The 24,248-nt window shown below is 39.2% G+C and overlaps 1 protein-coding gene across 1 annotated transcript; it reads right to left on the bottom strand.

Moving 5' to 3' along the window:
* Positions 1 to 89: 89 nt before the first annotated feature.
* Positions 90 to 19,725, bottom strand: LOC109422704 (uncharacterized). Its single transcript, XM_019697566.3, has 4 exons — positions 18,977 to 19,725; positions 993 to 1,158; positions 417 to 930; positions 90 to 358 (listed from the first exon to the last, which is right to left on the bottom strand). The coding sequence occupies exons 1-4, from the start codon at positions 19,351 to 19,353 to the stop codon at positions 186 to 188; spliced, it is 1,230 nt and encodes a 409-aa protein (XP_019553111.2). The 5' UTR covers positions 19,354 to 19,725; the 3' UTR covers positions 90 to 185.
* Positions 19,726 to 24,248: the final 4,523 nt, after the last annotated feature.

Genomic DNA, 24,248 nt, shown 5'->3' on the forward strand with positions numbered 1-24,248 from the left:
ACATTTAAATACTCAAAACGTCAAAACTGAATGTTAAAGAGGATGTTGACCATCAAAAGAAAACGTAAAAAAAATACAATTCAAACAAGTCTTCTAACACTAATATATTATAAACTATTAGGGAATGTATCGTTTTGGCTTTTTTGTCAGAAATACGCGGAACAAACTTCCTTTCATTTGGTAAATCAATCCAATAATCCTTTGTACATCAACGATGGCATCTCAGCGCGAACAACTTCCAAGTATGATTCATTCCCGAAGCCAGGATTTTCACCACGACCTTTGCTCAGATCGTCGAATGTATTTTCGGTCAACTGAACATGTTTGAACTGCTCAAACACAACCACATGGAACACCTCTGCAAACAAATGAAATCAATTAGTGTTTGAAATGTATGGAACAAAACACTCGATTACCCAAGTACCCCTTCTTCAACAATTCCATGTGCAAATCAGCCAGCGTCGGAACACAGCCCAAGAACCCGAGCTTGTTCAAAATCAGGACAAAGTGTTGGTAATACTCGTAGATGATTTCCTTGCGGTAGGTTTTCTTCGTTTCGTGATCCACTACCAAATCCACCAAACTGATAACGTCGATGGCCGGCGATCCCCAGTGACAGCATTGGTAATCGATCAGCATCGAGTCCTTGATTCGGCCGTTCGGCGATTTCTTGTGCAGCAAGTTCTTCCAGTGCAAATCGGCATGGTTGAGAACGTTGTATCCGGAGTCTTTGGCGTTCGCTGTGTAAACCTGTTGGATCTTTTTCTGTGTAGTTCCTTTGAGATTTTGAAACTTTGCAGCAAACTTTTCGCAATCGGCCCATCCCTGGACAGCGTCACAGAAGGCATCAAAACTCTTGTAGAATATGGAGAAGGCGCCGCCATCTGCTTTTGTGAACATATCGATGCAGTTTTTCGATAGATCCATCGACTGGAAACATAAATAAGGTTTAGTAATTTATTTAATGGGATTACAACATTCTATCAGTTTACCGATTGGTTCAGAAAGTATGACGCCGCATGGAATTTCGCTACGTTTCTGATTGTGGGTAGTGCTTCCTCATAGCTGGTGATGAGCTCCCGGCCAGTGAGCCAAGCCTTTGGTGATACGTCTTCGAGGATAATAATCGTATGAGGTTTGTGAGACGCGTGGATCAATCTATTTAAATAAAGATATCGTTTGAGAAATTGTTTCAATCCTCCGAACTGTGTGCGTAAAATACACTCCCGATCAAATGTTAACAGTCTCGTGTAAGCATGGTACTCTTGACCGTTTGGTGCCGGAGGGATATTATATTATTCGAAGTCGTATGTTCCACGATACTCCCCGAGCACAAGGGAATAACAACAGCATAAGGAGCTGTGTTATTTGGGCAAAATAACTGAATAATAAAATCGATTATTTTTAAGTTATTACCATAATATATTGTGTTATAAACTTGTCTGTCATAAGCGGCAAAATAACAAATTCCATAACAAAAAAATGTTCCTGGAAAACCATTTCAATAACTTGTTTTGTTAGTTTCAATAACAACTTAATAACAGTGAATTCGGAAAATATTTCAATAACAAATTTTGATATTAATATGTTATTGATAATAATCGGAGAGCAGAATTTGCTATGATACCAAACTCGTTACTAAATAAGTTATAATACTTATTATAACAAGTGATAACAAGTTTCTGAAGGGATGTACACTTTAGCATAAAAGTGAAAGTGGTTCCAGTTTTAGCTGATTATTTGCTGTTCCCATTACACCTTAAATCACCCAGTGTGCATAATTCGATGGCTCAACAAGTGGATTAAACAATCAACCGAGAAATCGCCGCTACTTAATGCGAAATTGAGCGTTAAGTTATTATTTTTTTTGGCGCTATCCACGTTATTGTTCTACGATATAAGCCCTTCAGAATATTCATCAATCGCTGATCATCGCCATCCACCAACAAAAGCTATTGTGATGAGCCAAAACAAATCGACCAAAACAAATCAACCGATTACTCGGTCGGTTTCTACATCGTCTGTGTACGGCGATGGGAATAACAACAAGCGACCAAGAGATGATATGCAAATCGATGACGATCCTAACTGCGATTTGCTAAGCAAAATTCAGCAGATGTTCTCGATCTCGAACGCAAAAATTGAAGCTAAGATCGATGCAAGCAATGCCAAGCTAGAGGATAAGATCGTTGAAGTGGAGAACATGCTGTTCGCTTTAAAAGCCGAGTGTACGTCGAGCATCAGTAGTATTTCTTCGGCGGTAACGGAGGTTCGAGATGAGCTCATTTCGACTGTTCGACGATTGGATCGATTGGAGAAGGCTAGTGATCTCATTATCTCCGGCATTCCCTATGCGACGAATGAGAACCTGATGGATTCATTCTTCAAGTTCGCTGCGGTCCTTGGTTACAACGAAGTGGATCGACCCATAGTGGACCTGAAACGGTTGCAGAGATTTCCAATTCCAGTCGGAACAACCCCACCAATTGTCTGCCAGTTTGCAATGAAAAACGCGAGGGATTCATTCTACGGCCGCTATCTGCGAACGAGAAATTTGTCGCTACGTCATCTAGGTTTCGACAATGATCGGAGGGTTTTCTTTAACGAAAACCTTACTCAACATGATAGGGACATCAGAACAACTGCGATCAAATTAAAGAAAAACGGAGCTCTCAAGAACGTTTTTACTCGTGATGGGATCGTTTTTGTTCAGCGCTTAAATGGATCCAATGCTGAGCCGGTCGTAGACATCAAACAACTTGCTGTTCACAAATCTTCAAACCTTTCCAAATAGTTTTTCTCTTCCTTCCCTCAGTTCTCCATGTCTCCCATCATTTGCACTCCATGTATCCACCCACTCCTGAAAGTCATCATACTTTGAAGTAACCTTTATCCAAGAAGCTTGTCTTTTCCTTCATATGCAGTTTCCATGCTTCCATCCTCAAGTTATTCCCGTGAATCCTTCCAGTCCTGAAAGTCAAAGTCTATGCTGTCGTCCGAAACTGTTGCTGCTGCTGTTGGTGCAAGGTGCTGTTGCTGAACCGTTGCTGCTGCTGATTGGAGATGTTGCTGTTGCTATACGGAGGGTGTTGCTGCTGTTGGGAGGACTGAAACTATGTTTATTTTTTTTTTCTTGTACACTGCTGGTGGTGTTTACACTGTTAATCAATACCTTGGGATATATAAACAATCCATTTTGCTTTTAGAACTAAAACTGAACTTCAAGACTAAATGAAATATTGATGATTGTAGATTGTAGTTTTAATTTTTCTTTGTTCATTATTGCATGCGGGATGGTTTCTTTTGGCAGACTTTCTTCAAAGCTTAGTTTGATCACATTTTTTGACTATGGCTAATGTTCTAGATGTTAATGCTTCTCTGAGCACTGCGATTCCAAGAATTGTTCTAAATGCTGCGTTACAAAATGATCATTTGAATGTCGTTCACATCAACGTTCAGAGCCTTGTAGCTCGTAACTTCACGAAATTGGATGAGCTGCGAATGGTTTTTTGTAAAAGTAAAGTCGATGTAATATGTTTCACCGAAACATGGCTCAATAATACAATCAGTGATGTTATGATCGAAATTGACGGATATAACATTATTCGGAATGATCGGAATCGTCATGGTGGTGGTATTTGCATATATATAAGAAAGAATTTTGGTTATCGTGTCGTTGCAAAGTCACAATTTATCATTGACAATTACGGTGAAACTGAATATCTAGCAGTGGAAATCAAAAGTCGTAACGAAAAATTACTGCTAGGTGTTATTTATAACCCACCTACTGTTGATTGCTCTGAGACTATCAATGATTTACTGAAAAATTTCACTGTTCGATATGATAGTACTTTTTTCATTGGTGATTTTAATACCGATTTATTAAATTCTTCATTTCGTTCAAGGACCTTTAAAGAAACGCTCGAAAGTTTATCATATGTTTGTGTTAATGCTGAACCTACTTTTTTCCATCGAACAGGTTGTTCTCTACTAGATCTAATTCTAACTGATTCTCCAGAAATTGTCACGAAACAAGATCAGCTTTCCATGTCAGGGGTTTCTAACCATGACATGGTTTTTTGTTCAATACGCGTTTTTCAAGAAAATAGGAATTCTATTGTAACTTATCGCGATTATCTTAATTTTGACTCAACTCTGTTGCAGGAAGCATTTCTGAGTATTGATTGGAACTTTTTCTTCGCTCAAACTGATCCCAATGAATTGCTTCACTTTATGAATTACCATTTACTTCTTCTCCATGACAATCATATACCTATAAGACGCAAAAGAAATAATGCTAATCCATGGTTTAGTAATGCCATTTGCTGCGCGATTATCGATCGTGACTTCGCTTATAGAACTTGGAAACATTCCAAATCTGAAATTGATAGAAATACCTATAAACGGCTAAGGAATAGAGTGAATACTATGATATCTCAAGCTAAAATCGAATGTGACAGACTTAAATTTAATGCTGATTTGCCAAGTAAGCAACTATGGCGCAATATCAAAAAGTTAGGAGTTACTAAGGAATGTAGTTTTGCCAACGAAGATTTTGCTGCAAATGAAATAAATGACTATTTTACATCAAACTTTACCGTTGATCCTTCATCAGAGCCTGTGCCATCGACTGTGCAAGGCTTTAACTTCGTCCAAGTTGTGGAACACGACATTGTTAACTGTGTTTTTTCAATCAAATCAAATGCAGTGGGCATTGACAATATACCTATTCAATTTATCAAAATACTATTACCCTTGGCTTTGCCCATGTTTAAGCATCTCTTCAACTCTATAATCAAAACCTCAATATTTCCAAAACCCTGGAAAAGTGCGAAAATCATCCCAATCAAGAAAAAAGGTAATTGTTCTTCCATTAGTAATTTGCGTCCTATTAGTATCCTTAGCGCACTTTCTAAAGTTTTTGAAAAATTAATTAAAGCTCAAATTTCTAAGCATGTCATTGACAATAATTTGCTACACCCACTTCAATCTGGATTCAGAAGTAATTTTAGCACAAATACAGCTTTAATTAAGGTTCATGATGATCTGGCTCAGGCAATAGATAAAAGAGGTGTGGCCATACTTTTGCTAATAGATTTCGCCAAAGCATTCGATCGAGTGTCACATTGTAGATTAGTGAATAAACTAATAAATAATTTTAGTTTCTCTCAGTCTGCTGCTAATTTGATAACATCATATTTGAGTGATAGATGTCAAGCCGTGTTTTTCAATGTTTTATCTTCTTTTAGTTCGATTAAGTCAGGGGTTCCACAAGGATCTGTCCTGGGACCCTTATTATTCTCTCTTTTTATTAACGATCTTCCTAATTCCTTGCGTTATTGTTCAATTCATCTGTTTGCGGATGATGTACAAATTTATTTCACCGTTACTGGTGAATTCATTATAGATGATGTTGCTAGGAAAATTAATAATGACTTAAGAAGCATCTTTGCATGGTCCATAAATAACTTACTTGCTGTAAACACATCTAAAACTAAAGCTATTATGATATCGAGACTCAGAAACCCTCCTCAAACACCTGTGCTTGTTTTTGATGGACAAATAATTGAATTCTTTGAAAAAGTTGATAATCTTGGAATTGTTTTTACATCTAATTTATCTTGGGATGCCTTTGTTAATACTCAATGTGGAAAAATCTATGGTGCACTCAAAAGGTTACAAATGGTGAGCAGACATTTCGAAACTAGTATGAAAATCAAACTTTTCAAATCTCTTATTCTTCCTCATTTCATGTATGGCGAATTTGTTTATGGTAATGCTTCTGTGGCATCTTTAAACAAACTAAGAGTGGCACTCAACTCGTGCATTAGGTATGTTTTTAATTTATCTCGATATTCTAGTGTTTCACAGTTCCATAAAACATTGATAGGCTGTAACTTTGGCAACTTCCATGATTTCAGAATTTGTGTACAACTGTTCAAAATCATTAAGACTAAGGAACCACCGTATTTGTATAGTAATTTGCAATTCTTAAGGAATACTAGAACGCGTAGCTTGCTTATCCCTCAGCATTCAACGACGTATTATGGTAATTCAATGCTCATGAGAGGCATTTCTCTTTGGAACCGTTTGACACCTAATCTTAAAATGTCCATAAGTTTGAAAAGCTTTAAAGAGGGTTTGCTAGAGGAGCTTGAACGTATGCAATAAATGAATTTTATTATAGTCAGTTCAGAAACTTGAAATTAGATAATAAGTAATTTGTTAGTATGCTATATCCCACCAGTGTGTAACATTCAAATAAGGAGTTTTCCTTACGTTACATGAGTATATCAATAAATAAATAAATAAAATTGTTCGCTTTGTCTCACAAACCCGCCAATCACATGAGGTTCATCACCCTGACGTAAGAAATATTTTCAAATGATCAAAAAATACTATATTCAGCTTTTAATTCATTCTAAGAGATTTGAAGTCACAAGATAATCGAACTTTTGTAATTTCTATATTATCAAATACGAGGGCTTCGATTTCCCCCTGTAATTTATAAACTTTTATACTTTAATTCTTTTCAAAGCACGTGTGACCTTTGTTTTTTTTATCAGCATAGAAACTGAAGAATTTTTAGAATGCTCAACAGTTTTGCAGAATTTTTTTTGGGATATTGGAAATATTGTACAGATTATTACAATTTTTCTGGAAAGATTGTTTTAATTCTTCCGATTTTTCCCTGGATTCGAGAATTAAATTCTTATATTCTTCGAATATTCCTCCTAAAATCTACAAGAATTCCTTCAAAAATTTTGCTATAATTTCTCCTGAACTTCCTCTGATGATTCCTACAGGACTTTCACCAGAAATTTTTGCAATATTTTTTTCTAAAATTCCTCTATTTATTTCTCTTTAGGATTCCGTCAAAAACTCCTTTTATGTTTATCAAATGACTTTGTCATTAAATTCTTCTAAAAATTTGTCAGCTGATTTAATCATAAACTTTTCCATAAATGATTCCAAAAATCTTCCAGAAATTTCTCCGAGAGTTCTTTGACGGAATCTTTCATGGATTTTCAAAGACTCCTCTAGAAATTCCTCCAGAATCCTGCATAGAATCCCTTCAAGAGTTACTTCAGAATTTCCTGTGATCATTAGTCCTGAAGTTCATCTTAAGATTTTCTGAAAATTTGTTTGAGGATTTCACCATGAGTTTTTCTGAAGGATTCTCCAGGAGTTTTTCAAAAAGTTCTGTTAAGAATCCTAATAATTGCTCAGAAGAATTAACTTCGGAATTTCTAAGAAAATTGCGCCAGTAGTTCTCTTGAAGACTTCTCCAGGGATTTATCGAAAGATTCCTCCAGAATTTCCAAGTGCTTATCCGAAAATTATTTAAGGAATTCTTAAAAGGATTCGTTCAGGAATTTGCTTTTTAACTGTATAAAAATGGAACAACACAAAGGGACAGGTCATAATTGTCGAATTGTTGCTGTGATTTCAAAACTTGTTACTGTTGTGCTATTGTTAATAAGTTGATCAATAGTACAACAATAACTAAACTTGTGCTTCAACAAAACATGTTATTTTAATGTAATTTAGTTAATGTATATCAATAGCTTGATTATAACAAAATGAGATTGTATAACAAAATTTGTTATGGAAAAGCTATGCCTTGATAATTTAATAATAACAAAACAAGATATAAAAACAGGTTATGTGATTTCGTAGTTATTAACTTGCTATTCTCCTCTGCTCGGGTCGGTGTATCTTAAATCTTGATGGTAACACGATTAGATATGCTGAAGAAATGTGTTTACCAAGGTTGCGACCATTCATTTGCAAAGATTTACATTCATTTGCTATTATCTCAGTTCAGAAGCATGCTATCGAAAAACAATGTATGGATGAATTTAACCTTGTAGTTTTATCTGAAAGTTTGCCAAATAACATTGGGATCGCAAACGTATACCAAAGTCGTGAGCGAGCTGTGAAGGCAACTCCTCACGCGGTGAATGTAAATTTCATTCACGCTCCACAGTTATTAACTGAGAGCTTCCTCTGCCAATGACCATTTTACATGTGTAAAGCATTGTCCAGTTAGAATCCGGACGCAGATAATCACTTATATCTCAGAGGTGGAATAACAAACAGAAAAGGTGAAGCCCTCAAAACAAAGATCATTTACTGTAGTTTCATGGAAAAATATCATTAAAATTATTTAATTTAATTTTTAATACATTTTCTCATTTTTTCCGTGATTACTTCCTTAAAAATCTGCACAATGGTAGTAAATTTTAACATCAACCCTTTCGGCGGATTTGTTTCACAATCAGGCCATCTCTGTAGTGTCCTGAGACCCTATACCAATCTGATTAGGATTCCAAAGAAACTTTGCCAAATATTTCTCTTCTTGCAAAATTAAGGGCTATTCAGTGAATTCCAAAGAAGCGAAATTTGAGTGTTTTTTCGTTAATAAACACTATCCAACAGTGATGACACCCCTACCACATCTCAGGCTGTCGTGATACCTCACCAAATTAGCTCAAACCTCTACAGATCCCTTGTGTGCATTTTTGAAAAGCAGCACGCGATTCTTGAGGTTATCATCTTTGTACACATTTGGTGTCAAAATCGTGATGTGAGAAAACGATGTCCTGAGCTCGAACTTCCTGGCAAATCTTGGAATTTCAAGCAGATTTATCCATGAACATAAACTTCAATCTTCCTTGGGCACTTCCTCATGACATGGTTAACAACATCTGTGCACATCACACATAATGGTTATGGAGACATTAACATTTTTCGCGACTGTCGTACCTGACCACGCTTAATTTTCAGCGTGTTTGTGCAAGATTTTTTTCCTTCACTTGTCTTCAATCTGAAATAACTTTTCACTCGTAGCAAGAAAATCGATGAAATTTTCATCATCAATAGAGGACTTGTTTATGATCAGACTGCTGTAAAAAGAATATGATTATGATCATTGAGAGCGTCACAATAAATTATCCTTTGCGTCCGGATTCTAACTGGACAATGCTTTATATCGTGTGGCAGGCACGAAGATACTCTATGCCCAAGGAAGTCAAGGAAATTTCCTTTACGAAAAGATCCTGGACCGACCGGGAATCGAACCCGTCACCCTCAGCATGGTCATGCTGAATACCCGTGCGTTTACCGCCTCGACTATATGGGCCCTAACAGTCCAGTGTCTTCGCCTGAATATTCTTGTGTTCATTGCCGAACAGGGTCTCAGGGGGGTTTCGAGGAATTCAGCGAGTTTCCTCAAGGTGTTACAGGTGTTACATTTACTAACAAATCTTTTTAGTATTATTTTTCTACTAGTCATATTTAAAAAGATTTCATTCAATCAGTGCACCTATTAAATGAGAAGCGAATCCTTGCCAACTGAATAAATTGTCATTCAAATGACTAGCTGGGCACGAAACACGAAAAACCCTGCGGGCCACTGTTGGACCAACATCGCACAACTGTTGGGTCTACGTTGGGTTTGGTGGCCAAAATAAAAACAGGTCAATGATATGTTTTTGTCGGTTTTGACGTCATAAATGATGGTAAAAGCTTTAAACCTACAGCACCACAAATTATACTTCCTAAGTAGCTTGGGCTCAATCAAATGATATGTGTTTTAACTGAGGAAGCAGGGGGTGAGGAGGGGAATGCCTCAACACTGAACCACGCCCCTCCCCTTTCTTTCCCGTAAACCAACCTTGTACCTAATCTTAAGTACTCCAACTGTTCTGAACTCAATTAAATTCCATTTAGGTAACATTACCTAAATGGAGGGACCCAAATAGATTTCACCTAAATAGATTCTTCCTAAATGGAGGTTTGAGTGTATCGGGCTGCAAAACGGTGAGTCGATAAGGAGAGCGTCCAATATAGCTCTGGTCCTCACAAGTTCCTACCTCATGCTTCCACGGGTCAAGCGATGACAAAGACCGCCAGCTAAGAGTTGTGTGCTTAGCTGGTAGTGCAGCCTGGGCACTGTTGTCCTTCTGACTTCAGCTAGATTGAGGAGGTACGTCTCGAGCGTCTGTTCACCAAGGAGGTGCGGCTCAAACAGCGTCTGTTCTGGCATCCAGCGGCTGAGTAAGAAACGCTGCACCACGCCTAGCTAGATCCAAGGTGGTAGCCCCATCAGCGTGGTCGTCCCAGTGTTGGTTGGGACGCTAAACAGAACTGGCACGATGGCCCTCCGGCGAGACAGGAGTGTTGGCGTAGGCCCAATAAGCCTCCCGTAAAAATCCCCATTGCGAATAACATAGGAGAAAATACGACTCGATACAATCGGCAAAGACCCACGCGACGAAATAAGGACTACGATTGGAAACTTGGAACATGGAATTGCAAGTCACTAGGTTTCGCAGGATGTGACAGGATAATCTACGACGAACTACATCCCCGCAACTTCGACATCGTGGCGTTGCAGGAACTTTGTTGGACTGGACAGAAAGTGTGGAAAAGCGGGCATCGAGCGGCTACCTTCTACCAAAGCTGTGGCACCACCAATGAACTGAGAACAGGATTTATAGTGTTGGGCAAGATGCGACAACGTGTGATCGGGTGGCAGTCGATCAACGCAAGGATGTGCATGTTGAGAGTTAAGGGCCGTTTCTTCAACTACAGCATCATTAACGTCCACTGCCCACACGAAGGGAGACCCGGTGACGAGAAAGAAGCGTTCTACGCGCAGTTAGAGCAAACATACGATGGTTGCTCGCCACGTGACGTGAAAATCGTTGTCGGCGACATGAACGCGCAGGTAGGAAGGGAGGAAATGTACAGACCGGTAATCGGGCGCAACAGCCTGCACGCCGTATCGAATGATAACGGCCAGCGATGCGTAAACTTTGCAGCCTCCCGTGGTATGGTAGTCCGAAGCACCTTCTTCCCCCGTAAAGATATCCACAAAGCCACCTGGAGATCACCCGAGCAACAAACAGAAAACCAAATCGACCACGTTCTAATCGACGTTAAATTCTTCTCAGATATAACCAACGTCCGCACATACCGCAGTGCGAATATAGATTCCGATCACTACTTAGTCGCTGTATGCATGCGCTCAAAACTTTCGACAGTTATCACCACGCGTCGAAGTCGAACGCCGCGGCTCAACATCGAGCAACTTCGTAACGTAGAAGTGGCTCAAGACTACGCGCAGCAGTTAGCAGTGGCCCTACCAAGGGAAGAGCAGCTTGGCGCAGCTACACTTGAAGATGGCTGGAGGGACATCCGATCCGCCATTGGTAGTACCTCGGCTAGGCTTCGCGACTCCGAATCACAGAAACGACTGGTACGACGGCGAATGTGAACAGTTGAAAAACGAGAAGAATGCAGCATGGGCGAGAATGCTGCAACACCGTACGAGAGCGAATGAGGCACGTTACAAACAGGCGCGGAACAGGCAGAACTCAGTCTTCCGGATGAAGAAGCGCCAGCAGGAAGAACGAGATCGCGAAGCGATGGAAGAGCTGTACCGCGCTAAGGACACACGAAAGTTCTACGAGAAGCTGAACCGCTCGCGCAGAGGCTTTGTGCCACAAGCCGACATGTGCCGAGATAATCACGGGAATATTCTCACGAGCGAGCGTGAGGTGGTCGAGAGGTGGCGGCAGCATTACGATGAGCACCTCAATGGCGACGTTGCAAGTACCGAAGGTGGCGTGGTAACAGATCTAGGAGTATGTGCACAGGACGAAAGACTTCCGGCCCCTGACCTTCAAGAGATTGAGGAGGAGGTTGGCCGGTTGAAAAACAACAAGGCCGCTGGAGCAGATCAACTACCAAGCGAGCTTCTAAAATACGGTGGAGAAGCACTGGTGAGAGCACTACACTGGGTCATTACCAAGATTTGGGAGGAAGAAGTATTACCGGAGGAATGGATGGAAGGTATCGTGTGTCCCATCTACAAAAAGGGCGACAAGTTGGATTGCGGGAACTACCGCGCGATCACACTACTGAGCGCTGCCTACAAGATACTCTCTCAAATTTTATGCCGCCGTCTATCACCGATTGCAAGAGAGTTCGTGGGGCAATATCAGGCTGGATTTATGGGTGAACGCTACAACGGACCAGATGTTCGCCATCCGCCAGGTGTTGCAGAATGCCGCGAATACAACGTGCCCACACATCACTTGTTCATCGATTTCAAATCGGCGTATGATACAATCGATCGAGAACAGCTATGGCAGATTATGCACGAATACGGATTCCCGGATAAACTGATACGGTTGATCAAGGCGACGATGGATCGAGTGATGTGCGTAGTTCGAGTATCAGGGACACTCTCGAGTCCCTTCGAATCTCGCAGAGGGCTACGGCAAGGTGATGGTCTTTCGTGCTTGCTGTTCAACATTGCTTTGGAGGGTGTAATAAGAAGAGCGGGGATAAACACGAGTGGGACGATTTTCACGAAGTCCGTTCAGCTGCTTGGTTTCGCCGATGATATTGATATTATAGCTCGTAAATTTGAGACGATGGTGGAAACGTACATCCGACTAAAGAGTGAAGCCAGGCGAATCGGATTAGTCATTAATGTGTCGAAGACTAAGTACATGATGGCAAAGGGCTCCAGGGAGGAATCACCGCGCCCGCCACCCCGAATTCGTATCGACGGTGATGAAATCGAGGCGGTTGAAGAATTCGTGTACTTGGGCTCACTGGTGACCGCCAACAACGACACCAGCAGAGAAATTCAGAGGCGCATTGTGGCAGGAAATCGTGCTTACTTTGGACTCCCCAGAACTCTATAATCGAATAAAGTTCGCCGTAACATGAAGTTAACTATCTACAAAACGCTGATTAGACCGGTAGTCCTCTATGGGCACGAGACATGGACCCTACGTGCAGAGGACCAACGCGCCCTTGGAGTTTTCGAACGGAAGGTGTTGCGTACCATCTACGGCGGAGTGCAGATGGAAGACGGGACTTGGAGAAGGCGAATGAACCACGAGCTGCATCAGCTGCTAAGAGAACCAACCATCGTCCATACCGCGAAAATCGGGAGGCTACGGTGGGCGGGTCACGTCATCAGGATGTCGGATAGCAACCCGACTAAAATGGTTCTCGAGAGTCATCCGACCGGTACAAGAAGACGTGGAGCGCAGCGAGCTAGGTGGTTCGACCAAGTGGAGGACGATCTGCGGACCCTACGCAGAGTGCGGAACTGGAGACAAACAGCCATGGACCGAGTGGAATGGAGGCGGCTACTATGTACAGCAGAGGCCACCCCGGCCTTAGCCTGACCGGTAAGGTAAGGTAAGTGTATCGGCAAACCAGCTACACCCACATTGAAATAACTGCTTGGGACCAACAGGCATCTTCAGTGTGTGAGTATTGACGATCTTCTATTTTCAGGCGACAATGGCGCCTGCTACGTCAGGTTGCAGGTCATTGGTGAATTGGGAGCAGGGCTTGACTGAATGAATCAATGAACATGAATATACTATTATCGCTCCCCAAAACGTTCATGAAGGTTCAAACCTCACGCTCACGCTGCATCACATGCGAATATTGAATGCGAACTATACAGAACAGCAGCGAGTAACCCAAACGAAGAACGAAAGAGATCACATAAAGGAGTTGAAGATTGCCTCTCTCATGGTACAATGCTGCTGAGCGGCGCTCTTTTGCAGAGAAGGCAGGAAACGACGACGTCGAATATTCTGGTATAGATTAGTTTATTCCCCGAGGAGCAACAGGAGCGTTCTCGGACTTGTGGGGCATGGATACACCTGTCTCTGTTGTTGGTAGTCAGTGTGTGCGCCATCGATTCGTTCATTTTGCAACAAGCGATGGGGAGACGAACTGGTGAAATTCGCTTCAGCCAGCCCCGATGAGTGATGAATATTCACCTCTCGGACTGGTCATGAATATACTTAAGCAAGAGACACTTATCCGCCAAAGAATGTGAATATTATTTACTTGCTTATTTCGTTCTTCGTGGGGCACGCTATGTGCACACCAAAATTTTTGAAACGCTTCCAGCACGCCAAAAATCAGCAAAAGAAATTGCTGAATTTCAGCAACATTTTTGCTGAATTTCAGCATAACTTTGCTGATCAACTGTCAAAATTGCTGGATGGTTCAGCAAGTTGAAAAATAATTGCTGATACTCAGTAATTTGTATTGCTGAATGCAATCAGCACGCCAAAAATCAGCAAAGTTTGCTGATTACCAGCATAAATATTTTGCAGTGTGTGATGGTGCGCCACCGCGGACAGGCAACGAAAAACGTGCTTCACAGCAGCGTGAAAACAGCTTATTCTGTCGTTTTCGAATGAATCCAAGCTTTGATGGGGAGGGAAATAATGGAACCCATTGCCAATGGGTTGTCCCACTTTTAACAAAAACTGAGTAAGAAAACAAAGGAATTTTCGATTTCTGAGTAAGACCAACTAAGCCACTGAGTAGATTTTTTAAAAGATTTTTTGTGAAAGAAGCAAGCTTTGTTACCTTCAAAAAGGTCCCATTATTTTTGTAAATATCTACTTGTATATATTTTTTTTCTATTTTGTCTTTTTCCTAGTTAATTTCATTATTATTATTATTATTATTACTTATTATTGGCTTATATCTTAATCTTTGATAGAATCGGAGTTACATCCACAAAAAATGTTGGAAATTGAAGCGAAAAGAAAAATAATGAAATTAAGGAATGATCGAATTTTCCAAAACGCCCTGCCCATCCCTAAACCCTTTTGCATAACGCACCACCACCACCACGTTCGGCGCCAATGAGTTGTCGACGACGCCGACGCTGACGGCGAGACGATCGCCGAACGAGGCAACAAAACTGCTTCGCACCATGAAGCAGAGAGGAATAGGTGACCGACAATCGTCACTAAAGGTTGTGCGCGTTTTTAAACGTTTTTCTTCTCTTTTTTTGCACTATCCAGTGACCAGTTCAGAGGCCATCTTTGGATTCGCCTCAAAAAGTGCCCGCTTTTGATCCGTTCCCAGTGAGGACGAAGAAATTCTCGTTTCGCGTGTGAAGGCAAGTTTGTGAACTCCAGGAGCTGCTTTGCCGGTGTGTCTCGAACGCCCAAGGCCCGGCCGAAGAAAGCGTCGGTTATCGTACGGCGGCCATTGCGAAAACGATAAGTGTGGATTGTCACCACGTGAACATCTGAAGCTCCGCCGGTGTGCCACTTCCCGCTGGGTTGGCTCGGCCGAAGAAAAGTGAGCTGTTTCCCGTAATCATCTGTGGCTTCCCCTGTGAGCCACTGCGTCAACGCGGCCCGGTAAGCGAAAGTAGATTGTGTGTGAAGAAGCCCGCCGGTGTGCCATTCCGCTATTCTGGCCCGGTAGGCGAAGGTGTTTGACGGAAGGTGCTGTGTTCGACGGAAATCTGCCGGCGCGCCATTTCCCGTAAGTTTGGCCCGGTCCACAGAAAGTGAACTCCCCGACAACGTTGGAGGCTATTCGACGAAGCTCCGCCGGCGTGCCACACCATCATCTTGGCCCGGTAGTCCCCGTACGTCGCTGAGGATGGATGTTCGACTTGGGAAGGTCCGCAGGCATTCCCAACGTTAAACGGGCGGCCCCTTCATCAACCAGTAGGATGGTAAAACGGTATGTGCATGTTTCCTTTCCCATTCCAAAATAAGAAATTTCAATATGGAATAATTTTTGAATACAAAGAATGTTAATCTGAATAACTACCATAGTCGCCCATCATTTCTTCAAGCCAAGCCTTGCATTTTCTATCTTTAGCTCGTAGCTCCTCCTTGGACGTTTGTTTTATTGGGAAGTCGTTCCACTCACCCCCAATTTCCTCTCGGAGCCATTGTATCGACCCTGAGGCCCAGGATAAAGCCTGGGTGGCCACAATAGGGTGGCCCAACAAAAGTGAGTTCTAACAGCTTCAAACAACAGTTCTTGCTCACTTGTAATAAGGGCCTGTCCATAAACTACGTAGACTCTTAGGGGGGGACGCGGGCACTATAGGATATCAGGCGGACAAAAATCAGAAAAGTGACTTCCATTAATGCTTGTTCTGAAATTTTCTATCGATAATAAACATATAAACTAAGAGAAATCCAGAATTTCAACTTTCTAGCTGATGTAGTTACAAAGATATTGAGTATCAAAGTTGAGTAAAGCTAAAAAATGTAATTTTCGCAAAAAAAAAAACAACACATAATTTCAAAACGATATTTTCTAATTATTATCATCATTATCTATTGGTTTCAATACATCATTGGTAAGATAATGAAGCAAGCTTTCCAACAAACACGTGGTTTTGTGAAATAATTGAACCATTGTGTGAAAAAAAAAGATACAAGAAGAAGAAGAACTTGAAAAAGGCATGAGATTCAAATTTTGATAATCGGCATCTTTTTTTCCCAAACATTCTCAGGCTCAAAATCAGTTTATGGCCAAGCTTTAGGTCTACTCTGATGATTTTGTATGCGAAATGCTGCGGTAAATTGCGGTCTTGGAAGATTCAGCGTTTTTTACGCACGAGACCGCCCGGGTGCACCCATTGAGATTAAACGACGATTCTCAAACATTCTAAGCAAATTCCCTTGGAATTCATTTTTGAAAGTAACTACACAATGGTGTTGATCATTCTAAGCACAAAAAAAAAAACAAAATAAAAATGAAAAAAATGAAACAAATTCAAACTTTTTATATATTATCAGTTATTTGACCATATTGAAAATACGCCCTTTTCAAAACTTGGTCGTGATGTTTAAAAATGTTCATAAACAATATGTTTTAGTCGAACCAACTACAGAATACTAATAAATCCTCGAAAATATGACGAAAATATTTTTGTCCGCCTGCTTGTATGGGAATCCCCCATAGTGGGGGGGGGGGGGGGGGGGGGGGGGGGCGGTCAAAGTTTACGCTCCATGCAAATTTCGAAAATTTTGTATGAACCAAAGGCTACGAGGAGGGAGTGGGTCTGAGATGGCCGAAAAAAAGTCTACGTAGTTTATGGACAGCGCCTAAGCTTAAAATAATAAGATCAGGTGCGCTGGTCTTGATCATGATGAGATGGAAACCGTCAGTAGGTGCCAAAGTCGGCCATTGTGGCGGTCATGTTAGTTCTGTGCGAAGGCATTGCATTGGTTTCGAAAGCAGTCTCGCCCTTTTGAAATGTTGTTGCTGGATTATTTTTACACAAATTATGATTCCTGAGAGATGCATTTTCTGAGTTTTTTTAGTATTCCACATAGCCACATGGAAAAATGTATATAATTTTCTTATAAATTTCTCGTCTACCCCATTGATTGAATGAATAACAGCAATAATAACAAGACGTTCTACCGTGGGTGCAGTGATTTTGCTTGTTATGCAATAACGCCTATGAAACTCTTAGGAATGAGGTACGACATAATGCAAGCATACACTCCCGTTCAAAAGTTTGGGGTCACTCCCTAAAAACATGTCATTTTTTTAGGCCCATATCTCCGCCAATTTGCGTCCGATTTCAAAACCTTAGGTTTCATTCAAAAGATAATAAGTCAAAGAAACTTTGAACATGATTTAAAAGAAACTTTTTCAAAAAAAATTGTATGTAAACTTAATCCAAAATTGCCAAATTTTCCAAAAAATGAATATAAACTTACGGCAGTGTCGCTAAAAGTTGGGTCGACCAAATTTTAAGATGAGAGCGGTAATATGACCCATTTTCTATTAGCTTTCAACTGCTTTTTACAGAACTTAGCTAAAAAATCTAGAAAAAATGTTATTAAGTAAATCCTTTATGTCATCGATCAAAAGTTTGGGTTCACCCCTCAAAATGCTGTATCGGTCAAAAGTTTGGGGTCACTATCGTAAAACATGGAAAAGTGATTTGTTGATATCTTTGTCATCTTTCATTCAGTTTTAATTCTTTTTGGCTTATTTGAAACAAAATGAATGATACTTACTGCATAGACATTGAACCACACATATTTGTTGAAATTTACATACTAAAACTTAACGTAAAGTTGCCTCATTTTTTGAAGCGTGGTAAAATGTGCTAACTTTACATAACATTTTTATATACAAAAATCGTTAAATACGTTAAGTTGAAGACATCAAACGTAAATTTAGTTAATTATCTTTGAAATGAGCCAAAAATAATTAAAATTGAACTATAGATGACGAAGATATCATCAAATCACTTTTCCATGTTTTACGAAAGTGATCTCAAACTTTTGGCTGATACATCATATTGAGGGGTGACCCCAAACTTTTGGTCAATGGCATGTAGAGTTAATTTACTTAATAACTTTTTTCTGGATTTTTTAGCTAAATTCTGTAAAAAGCAGTTGAAAGCTAATAGAAAATGGGTTATACTACCGCTCTCATCTTAAAATTTGGTCGACCCATCTTCCAGCGGCACTGCCGTAAGTTTATATTCATTTTCCAGAAAATTTGGCAACTTTGGGTTAAGTTTACATACAAATTTTTTTGAAAAAGTTTCTTTTAAATCATGTTCAAAGTATCTTTGACTTATTATCTTTTGAATGAAACCTAGGGTTTTGAAATCGGACGCAAATTGGCGGAGATATGGGCCTAAAAAAATGACATGTTTTTGAGGGGGTGACCCCAAACTTTTGAACGGGAGTGTAGATAATTCAATTTGCATTTCATTTCTACTCATCATATCCCACTAAGATATTTGAAAATGAAAATGTATTCCAATGCCATAAGAAACATAAATAAGAAAAAATACATAGTATTTCTTTATCAATAGAACTTGTTAGAGCTCGTCATGAGAAAGCTTTATTTCGTTCTGCAGTGCTTTACACAATTAGGTATTAAGTTTACACCAGCTAATTTACTCAGTATGTATAATTTTAAAGAAATGAACCCCCGATTCACAAATATTTGGTTCAATTTATATATGGACAACTTGTAAAGTTGTCCGTATTTTAAATCAAACATGATCTACATGAAACATACAAAAAATGCTAGATTATAATATAGTCTTGTGCATGTTTTATACACTTTGATTTTAAGCCAAACATTTTCTGTACATCAAAGTATTAGCTCTACCACCTACCTGGGAACCTCCAAATGTTCTCCGACTTCCTTCAAAGCCTTGGACATCGCCGGAAGCACTTCGCTGTACATTCTCATTTCCGTTTCGAACAAACCGTTTCCTTCGAGCAGGTCTTTTTTGAAACCCTCAGCCTGCGCAGGGAGTTTCATAATCAGACTTATCGCTTGCTCTTTGTGGTATCGTGCTGACCGGTAGTGGACCGTCGTCCGGAACATAATGCTGGCGTAGTGGTCTCCAGCATTGGTTCCTGGCCGTAGTTTACATCCATGGCAGAGCGTTAGCGATTGGTCGTTTTGCGCCTTTCGGATGACCTCCAGAAGGAATTGGTTGTTCAACCAGCTTGGCGCCTGGAGTTCGTCTGCGTTGTGCTGACCCATGTTGCGACTGCAAAAGACTGACGAAACCGTTAGGCGATGGCCAATTTCTGTCCGAACAAGTGGTTCTCTTGACGTCTACGATGATTGATCGATTTATTTAGTTCACGTTGAGTAACAATACGTCGATAACGGGCATCGTCCTCAAGTGCGAGTGGAAAGATTTGACAAAATCAGAAGTGTGCTATCTATGGGTACACAAAACAGATTAGTCTCAAACCAAATGTAGGCCAATCTGAATGGGCGATCTTTTGACTGCAGGCTGAGGAGTATTCACTTATCAATTCATTTTTGTCAAAATTTGTTTATGATTATAAATCCCCATAATGCAAAATATCAAATTCCACAGAGACAATCGATTCACCTTCACCAGCCACTTGCCTAATTGGATTTATTTCCTGCGACGAGTAAAGCGAGAACGATGTGTTTGCAGAGAAAGTTCTCTTTGGACTGTGTCGTCGTTCTACTGTGCTACGTTGAAGTGGGATTTTTTTTTGTTCTATTTTGGGTAAATTGTTAAATGACACTTTTATGAATGAAATGGTCATTTAAATTGATAAAACTGCAATTCAGCGGAATGTGATTTTGCCTACAATTTTGGAAACCGTTGGAATTTGAAAGCGTTGGAATAAAATCTCGAATCAACAGTCAATCCGATGCATACTAGTCGAACTCAAAACAAAGGAATTTAAATACAACATCAGACATCTGAATCCGGTAAGAGTATGTGCAGGGTTGGAATGTTATGAAAAACAAAAAATCATGACATTTTTCATTTCCACCACTTTTGGTGTTAATTTCCGTTCGTTTATCGGACAAAATCGGGTTAAGATGAGCAATATTTTAGTACAAAGAACATGTGGCATTCTAAATTGCTCATATCCGAGTTTACGGAAAATTTAACCCAAGGATAGTATTATATTAAACATGTTGTAGTCGAGATGAAATACTTACTTGAATACTTCAAATGGACCCACCACGTTGTCTACCAGAGAAAATGTTCTTCGTCTTGCTGATATTGTTTGTGAGTTATAAGGTACCAGAAGGCCGGCTCCAGAGGCACGTTTTCATCCATTTGGGACATTTGGGCCATTGCCATGAAAAAACCTATTTCATCGTTTACCTGGGGGAAAGGAAGGGAGTAATGATTAAAGCCTGCGCACTTTAGAATCGGTACACCTTCAACCGGCTGCCGCTCAAAAACGGTGTCACTAGGAAAAAAGTGTTGTTAGAAGCAATTGAAGCTTATCTATTGTAGTTTGTAGGAAAAATATTAAATTTGCTATTTTTATATTTTTAGATGAACTATTGATCTGAATTCGTAAATAGTGCCAGTTTTTTCTGCACACATTGAGCAAAAACCAATCATTGTCAGATTCAAGATTTGTGTAGGAATATATAATTATCAAACCCACCAATTTCGCAGTATAGAATACTTCTTGGTATTATGATTGTTGATTAAAGGAGGTAAAATATTCCATGAGTGTTTTAAAATTTCCAATATAGCTATGGTAAGCCTTTGAAGGGGTTTATGGAAAATCAAAGACTTGCATAGATATTTAAGGTCAAAAAAGTTGTTTTCGCATAAGCTTTAGTTCGGAAAATACGCATACGGGAAGGATGCTATACGAATAGTATTGGTATACAAGAAACCAATGATTTGATGCAGAACAATATAAATAATCGTGGCTCGAAAGCTGTATGGACTATTGCTGACGCAATTCATTGGATGTGTTTTGATGGCGTGAAATATCTAACGATTTTTTAAATAAAACTGAATCTACTCAGAAGTTTTTTATTTATGATCATAGAATCACATCTATAGTTCCATAATCTTTAGTTAGTCTTGTGACTGTTAATTCCCGACTACTGTGAGGGAAAACTGCTAATAATTCCAAAAATAATCCAGGTTTCGATATGAATATAGTTGGGCCACTTGAATTGGAGAATTGTAGATCCAAAAAAACGATCTCAGAATATATTTTTTCATAAAAAAATAGTTTGAGTAAAATTATGTTTTGAATATAGCGTGAATGGACAATAAGGCTAAAAGTTTATTATGTTCTTGTGAACCATATTTGTTAAGAGTTAAATGTCGTAACTTGTTTTGAGCATATGTTTGATGAGTATAATTTTGTTTCTTCTTGAAATATCAGCCCGTAAACTGTAAAATTTAAAAACATTGACGATCATTGGTTTGTGCAGAATAAAATGGCATGAATTTCACAATCAGTCAATATTTTATCTTGATGAAATAAAAACTGATTTTTTCACATTTTTCCTACAAAATACAATAAATAAGCTTCTTTTGCTTCTTACAACATTTTTTTCTAAGTTAAACCGTTTTTGATCTGTAGCCGGTAGAAAGCGTACCGATTCTAAAGTGCGCAGGCTTAAGGATGGGAAGAGGGAAATAGGAAAAAATATCCTGCAAGAGGGTACTAACGCATAAGCGTACCGCAATGGGTTTAAACAGCGCCCTGAAAAGGGCACTGTGATAATGTATAAAGCGTAAAGAGTGCCTATAGCTCTTTACCACAGCAGGTTAAGAACAACAGAACGTCCTGAAGATTCAGGTTTTTGAATTCAGTTTCACTTGATAAGTGTTTACCGAGTACTTGGAAACGCAGTTGCGTAAAAACTGGACAGTTACATATCAAATGATACGAAGTTCCAGAATCGGATTCACAGCTAGCACATACAAATTTATTTATTTATTTGTTGTCATTAATCATATGTAGACCATTTGTTAAATTTATGTTCACTTAACCTAACATTATTTTTTTTAGTGACGAAATACATTCAATTGTCTCTTAAGCTTAGCTTTCAACATACCTAAGTCAATGGACTCACATTGTTCATCATATATTCTCATCATTTGATTTATAGGTCCAAACATGGTATAATTAGTACGATAGTGATTAATAGAAAAAATGCTGCGATTTCGTAATTGACGAGTAGGTGCAAAGAAATTCAATTTTGATAAAATTTCCTGTGAATCAACTCGGTTGAATACGATGTCATTTATAAATGAAATCATGGCGAATTTTCGACGTTCTTTTAATGTTTGGATATCTAACAGCTTGCACCGTGCTTCATAAGGTGGCAGAGGCTGCCCACTTCTCCAACCCAGTTTACGAAGAGCGAATAATAAAAACTGTTTTTGAACAGATTCTATTCGGCTGACGTGATTATCTGAAAATATCGACCATACTATACAACCATATTCTAGTATTGATCGAACATAGGAAATATATAATGTTTTTATTGTGTGTTGAAAAGCCAAAATAATGGCGCCGTCAATTCCATTGACAGAGATTTCAGAAATAAAGGTGGGATTCCGTCAGGTCCAGGTCCTTTAGAGGCATCTAAATTGTTGAGAGCGTTTGTAATTTCATGTACTTTAACTTGATCAACGCGTACGTCTCTTGAATATTCTGGAACGAATGAAAAGTATTCACGCTCTCGATCTTCTTCCGAAAAAGTGGTATAAACTTCTTGGAAAAACGTTGCAAAAAGTTTGCAGATTTTTTCCGAGTTGTCACCTGTTTTTTCGACAAGTTGCACTTCCGAAAGAAAATTGTCTGATTTTAGTTTGGTATTCACGAGATGATAAAAAATTTTTGGGCATGACTTTATTTTGACCTCCGTTTTTGTAATGTATTCTTCGAACGCAAAATTAATGGCCAGATTTAATTGATCGCAAATATTTAAATAGTATGATAAATTTTCATTGTTGCTATTTTTGTTATACATTTTTTGAGCTTTCTGCTTACGATTTTTTATTTTTTTTTTATTTCTTTATTGAACCATACAGGATGTTTTGAGTTGCCATGACGTTTTTTCTTTTTTAATGGTACTTCAGTCTGTATTATCTCAAACACTTTCTCGTAGAATATGTCAACTGCAACATCGATATTTTCTTCATTTCTTAATTGCGTTTGCCAATCAATGTCACTAAGTTTTTTCCTCAAGCTTTCATAGTTAGCAGAACGATAGTCAAAAACTTCTTCAAATTCACAATCATCAGGTCTGTTGTTGGCATATACGAATATAGAAAATTCAAGAGCTGTGTGAAAAACTTCATTTTTCCATAATGGGGTCAGTGATTCTGACACACAAAAATCTTCATCAATATTTGTCATTAATTAAATCTAAAAAACAATCAACACAAATGAACTGCAGCGTTTCGTTTTCACCAACAATTGGGAGCAAAATGCTCTCATTGTCAATATCTGCAATAAAGTCAAATGTCACGCTGATTAATATCGCCATAAATATGTGCTTTTACTTCCGGGGGTAAGCCACTAATAATATTTTCTGCAGTATTGAAAAACTTTTCATATGTTGATGTCCGGAGGAAAATAAACGGAAACAAAAATATGCGTTTCACCAGCAATGTAGACTTTAACTCACACATGCTCAAACTCTTTGTATTTTGTGGCTGGGATGATTTCAGCATTTATATTTGCAGAGACTACAATTAAAACTCCACCACCTGATTTTTTTTTCTCATATGCGATAATCACGGTCATCTCTAAAAACATTGTAAATGCTCCCAAAGATTTCCTCATTTCTGACTGTTTCATCCTAACTAGTTTTCGTGCCCAAAATGATTGAAAAAGAGCAACTCAAAATTTGTTTGTGAATTTTATTAATTTTTGTTGCACTCTTCATACGATTAAAGTTTTGGCAGTAAACCAAAACCTCTGTTCTGGAGTTTGATTTTGGGTGCTAATCAGGAATATGAGAGATTTAAACTATCGTTCTGTTCCCCCTGAAACTCAAAGTTTGTATTAATATTATTGTCACAGCTGTCTACGTGCATTCCGCCGTCGTCATAGTTTAAATTAGGGTGCCTGTACCTGATTTATTTCTATCATAATTTGAGCAAATTG

This window comes from Aedes albopictus, chromosome 3 (genome assembly GCF_035046485.1).
Source record: "Aedes albopictus strain Foshan chromosome 3, AalbF5, whole genome shotgun sequence".
Taxonomy (NCBI): domain Eukaryota; kingdom Metazoa; phylum Arthropoda; class Insecta; order Diptera; family Culicidae; genus Aedes; species Aedes albopictus.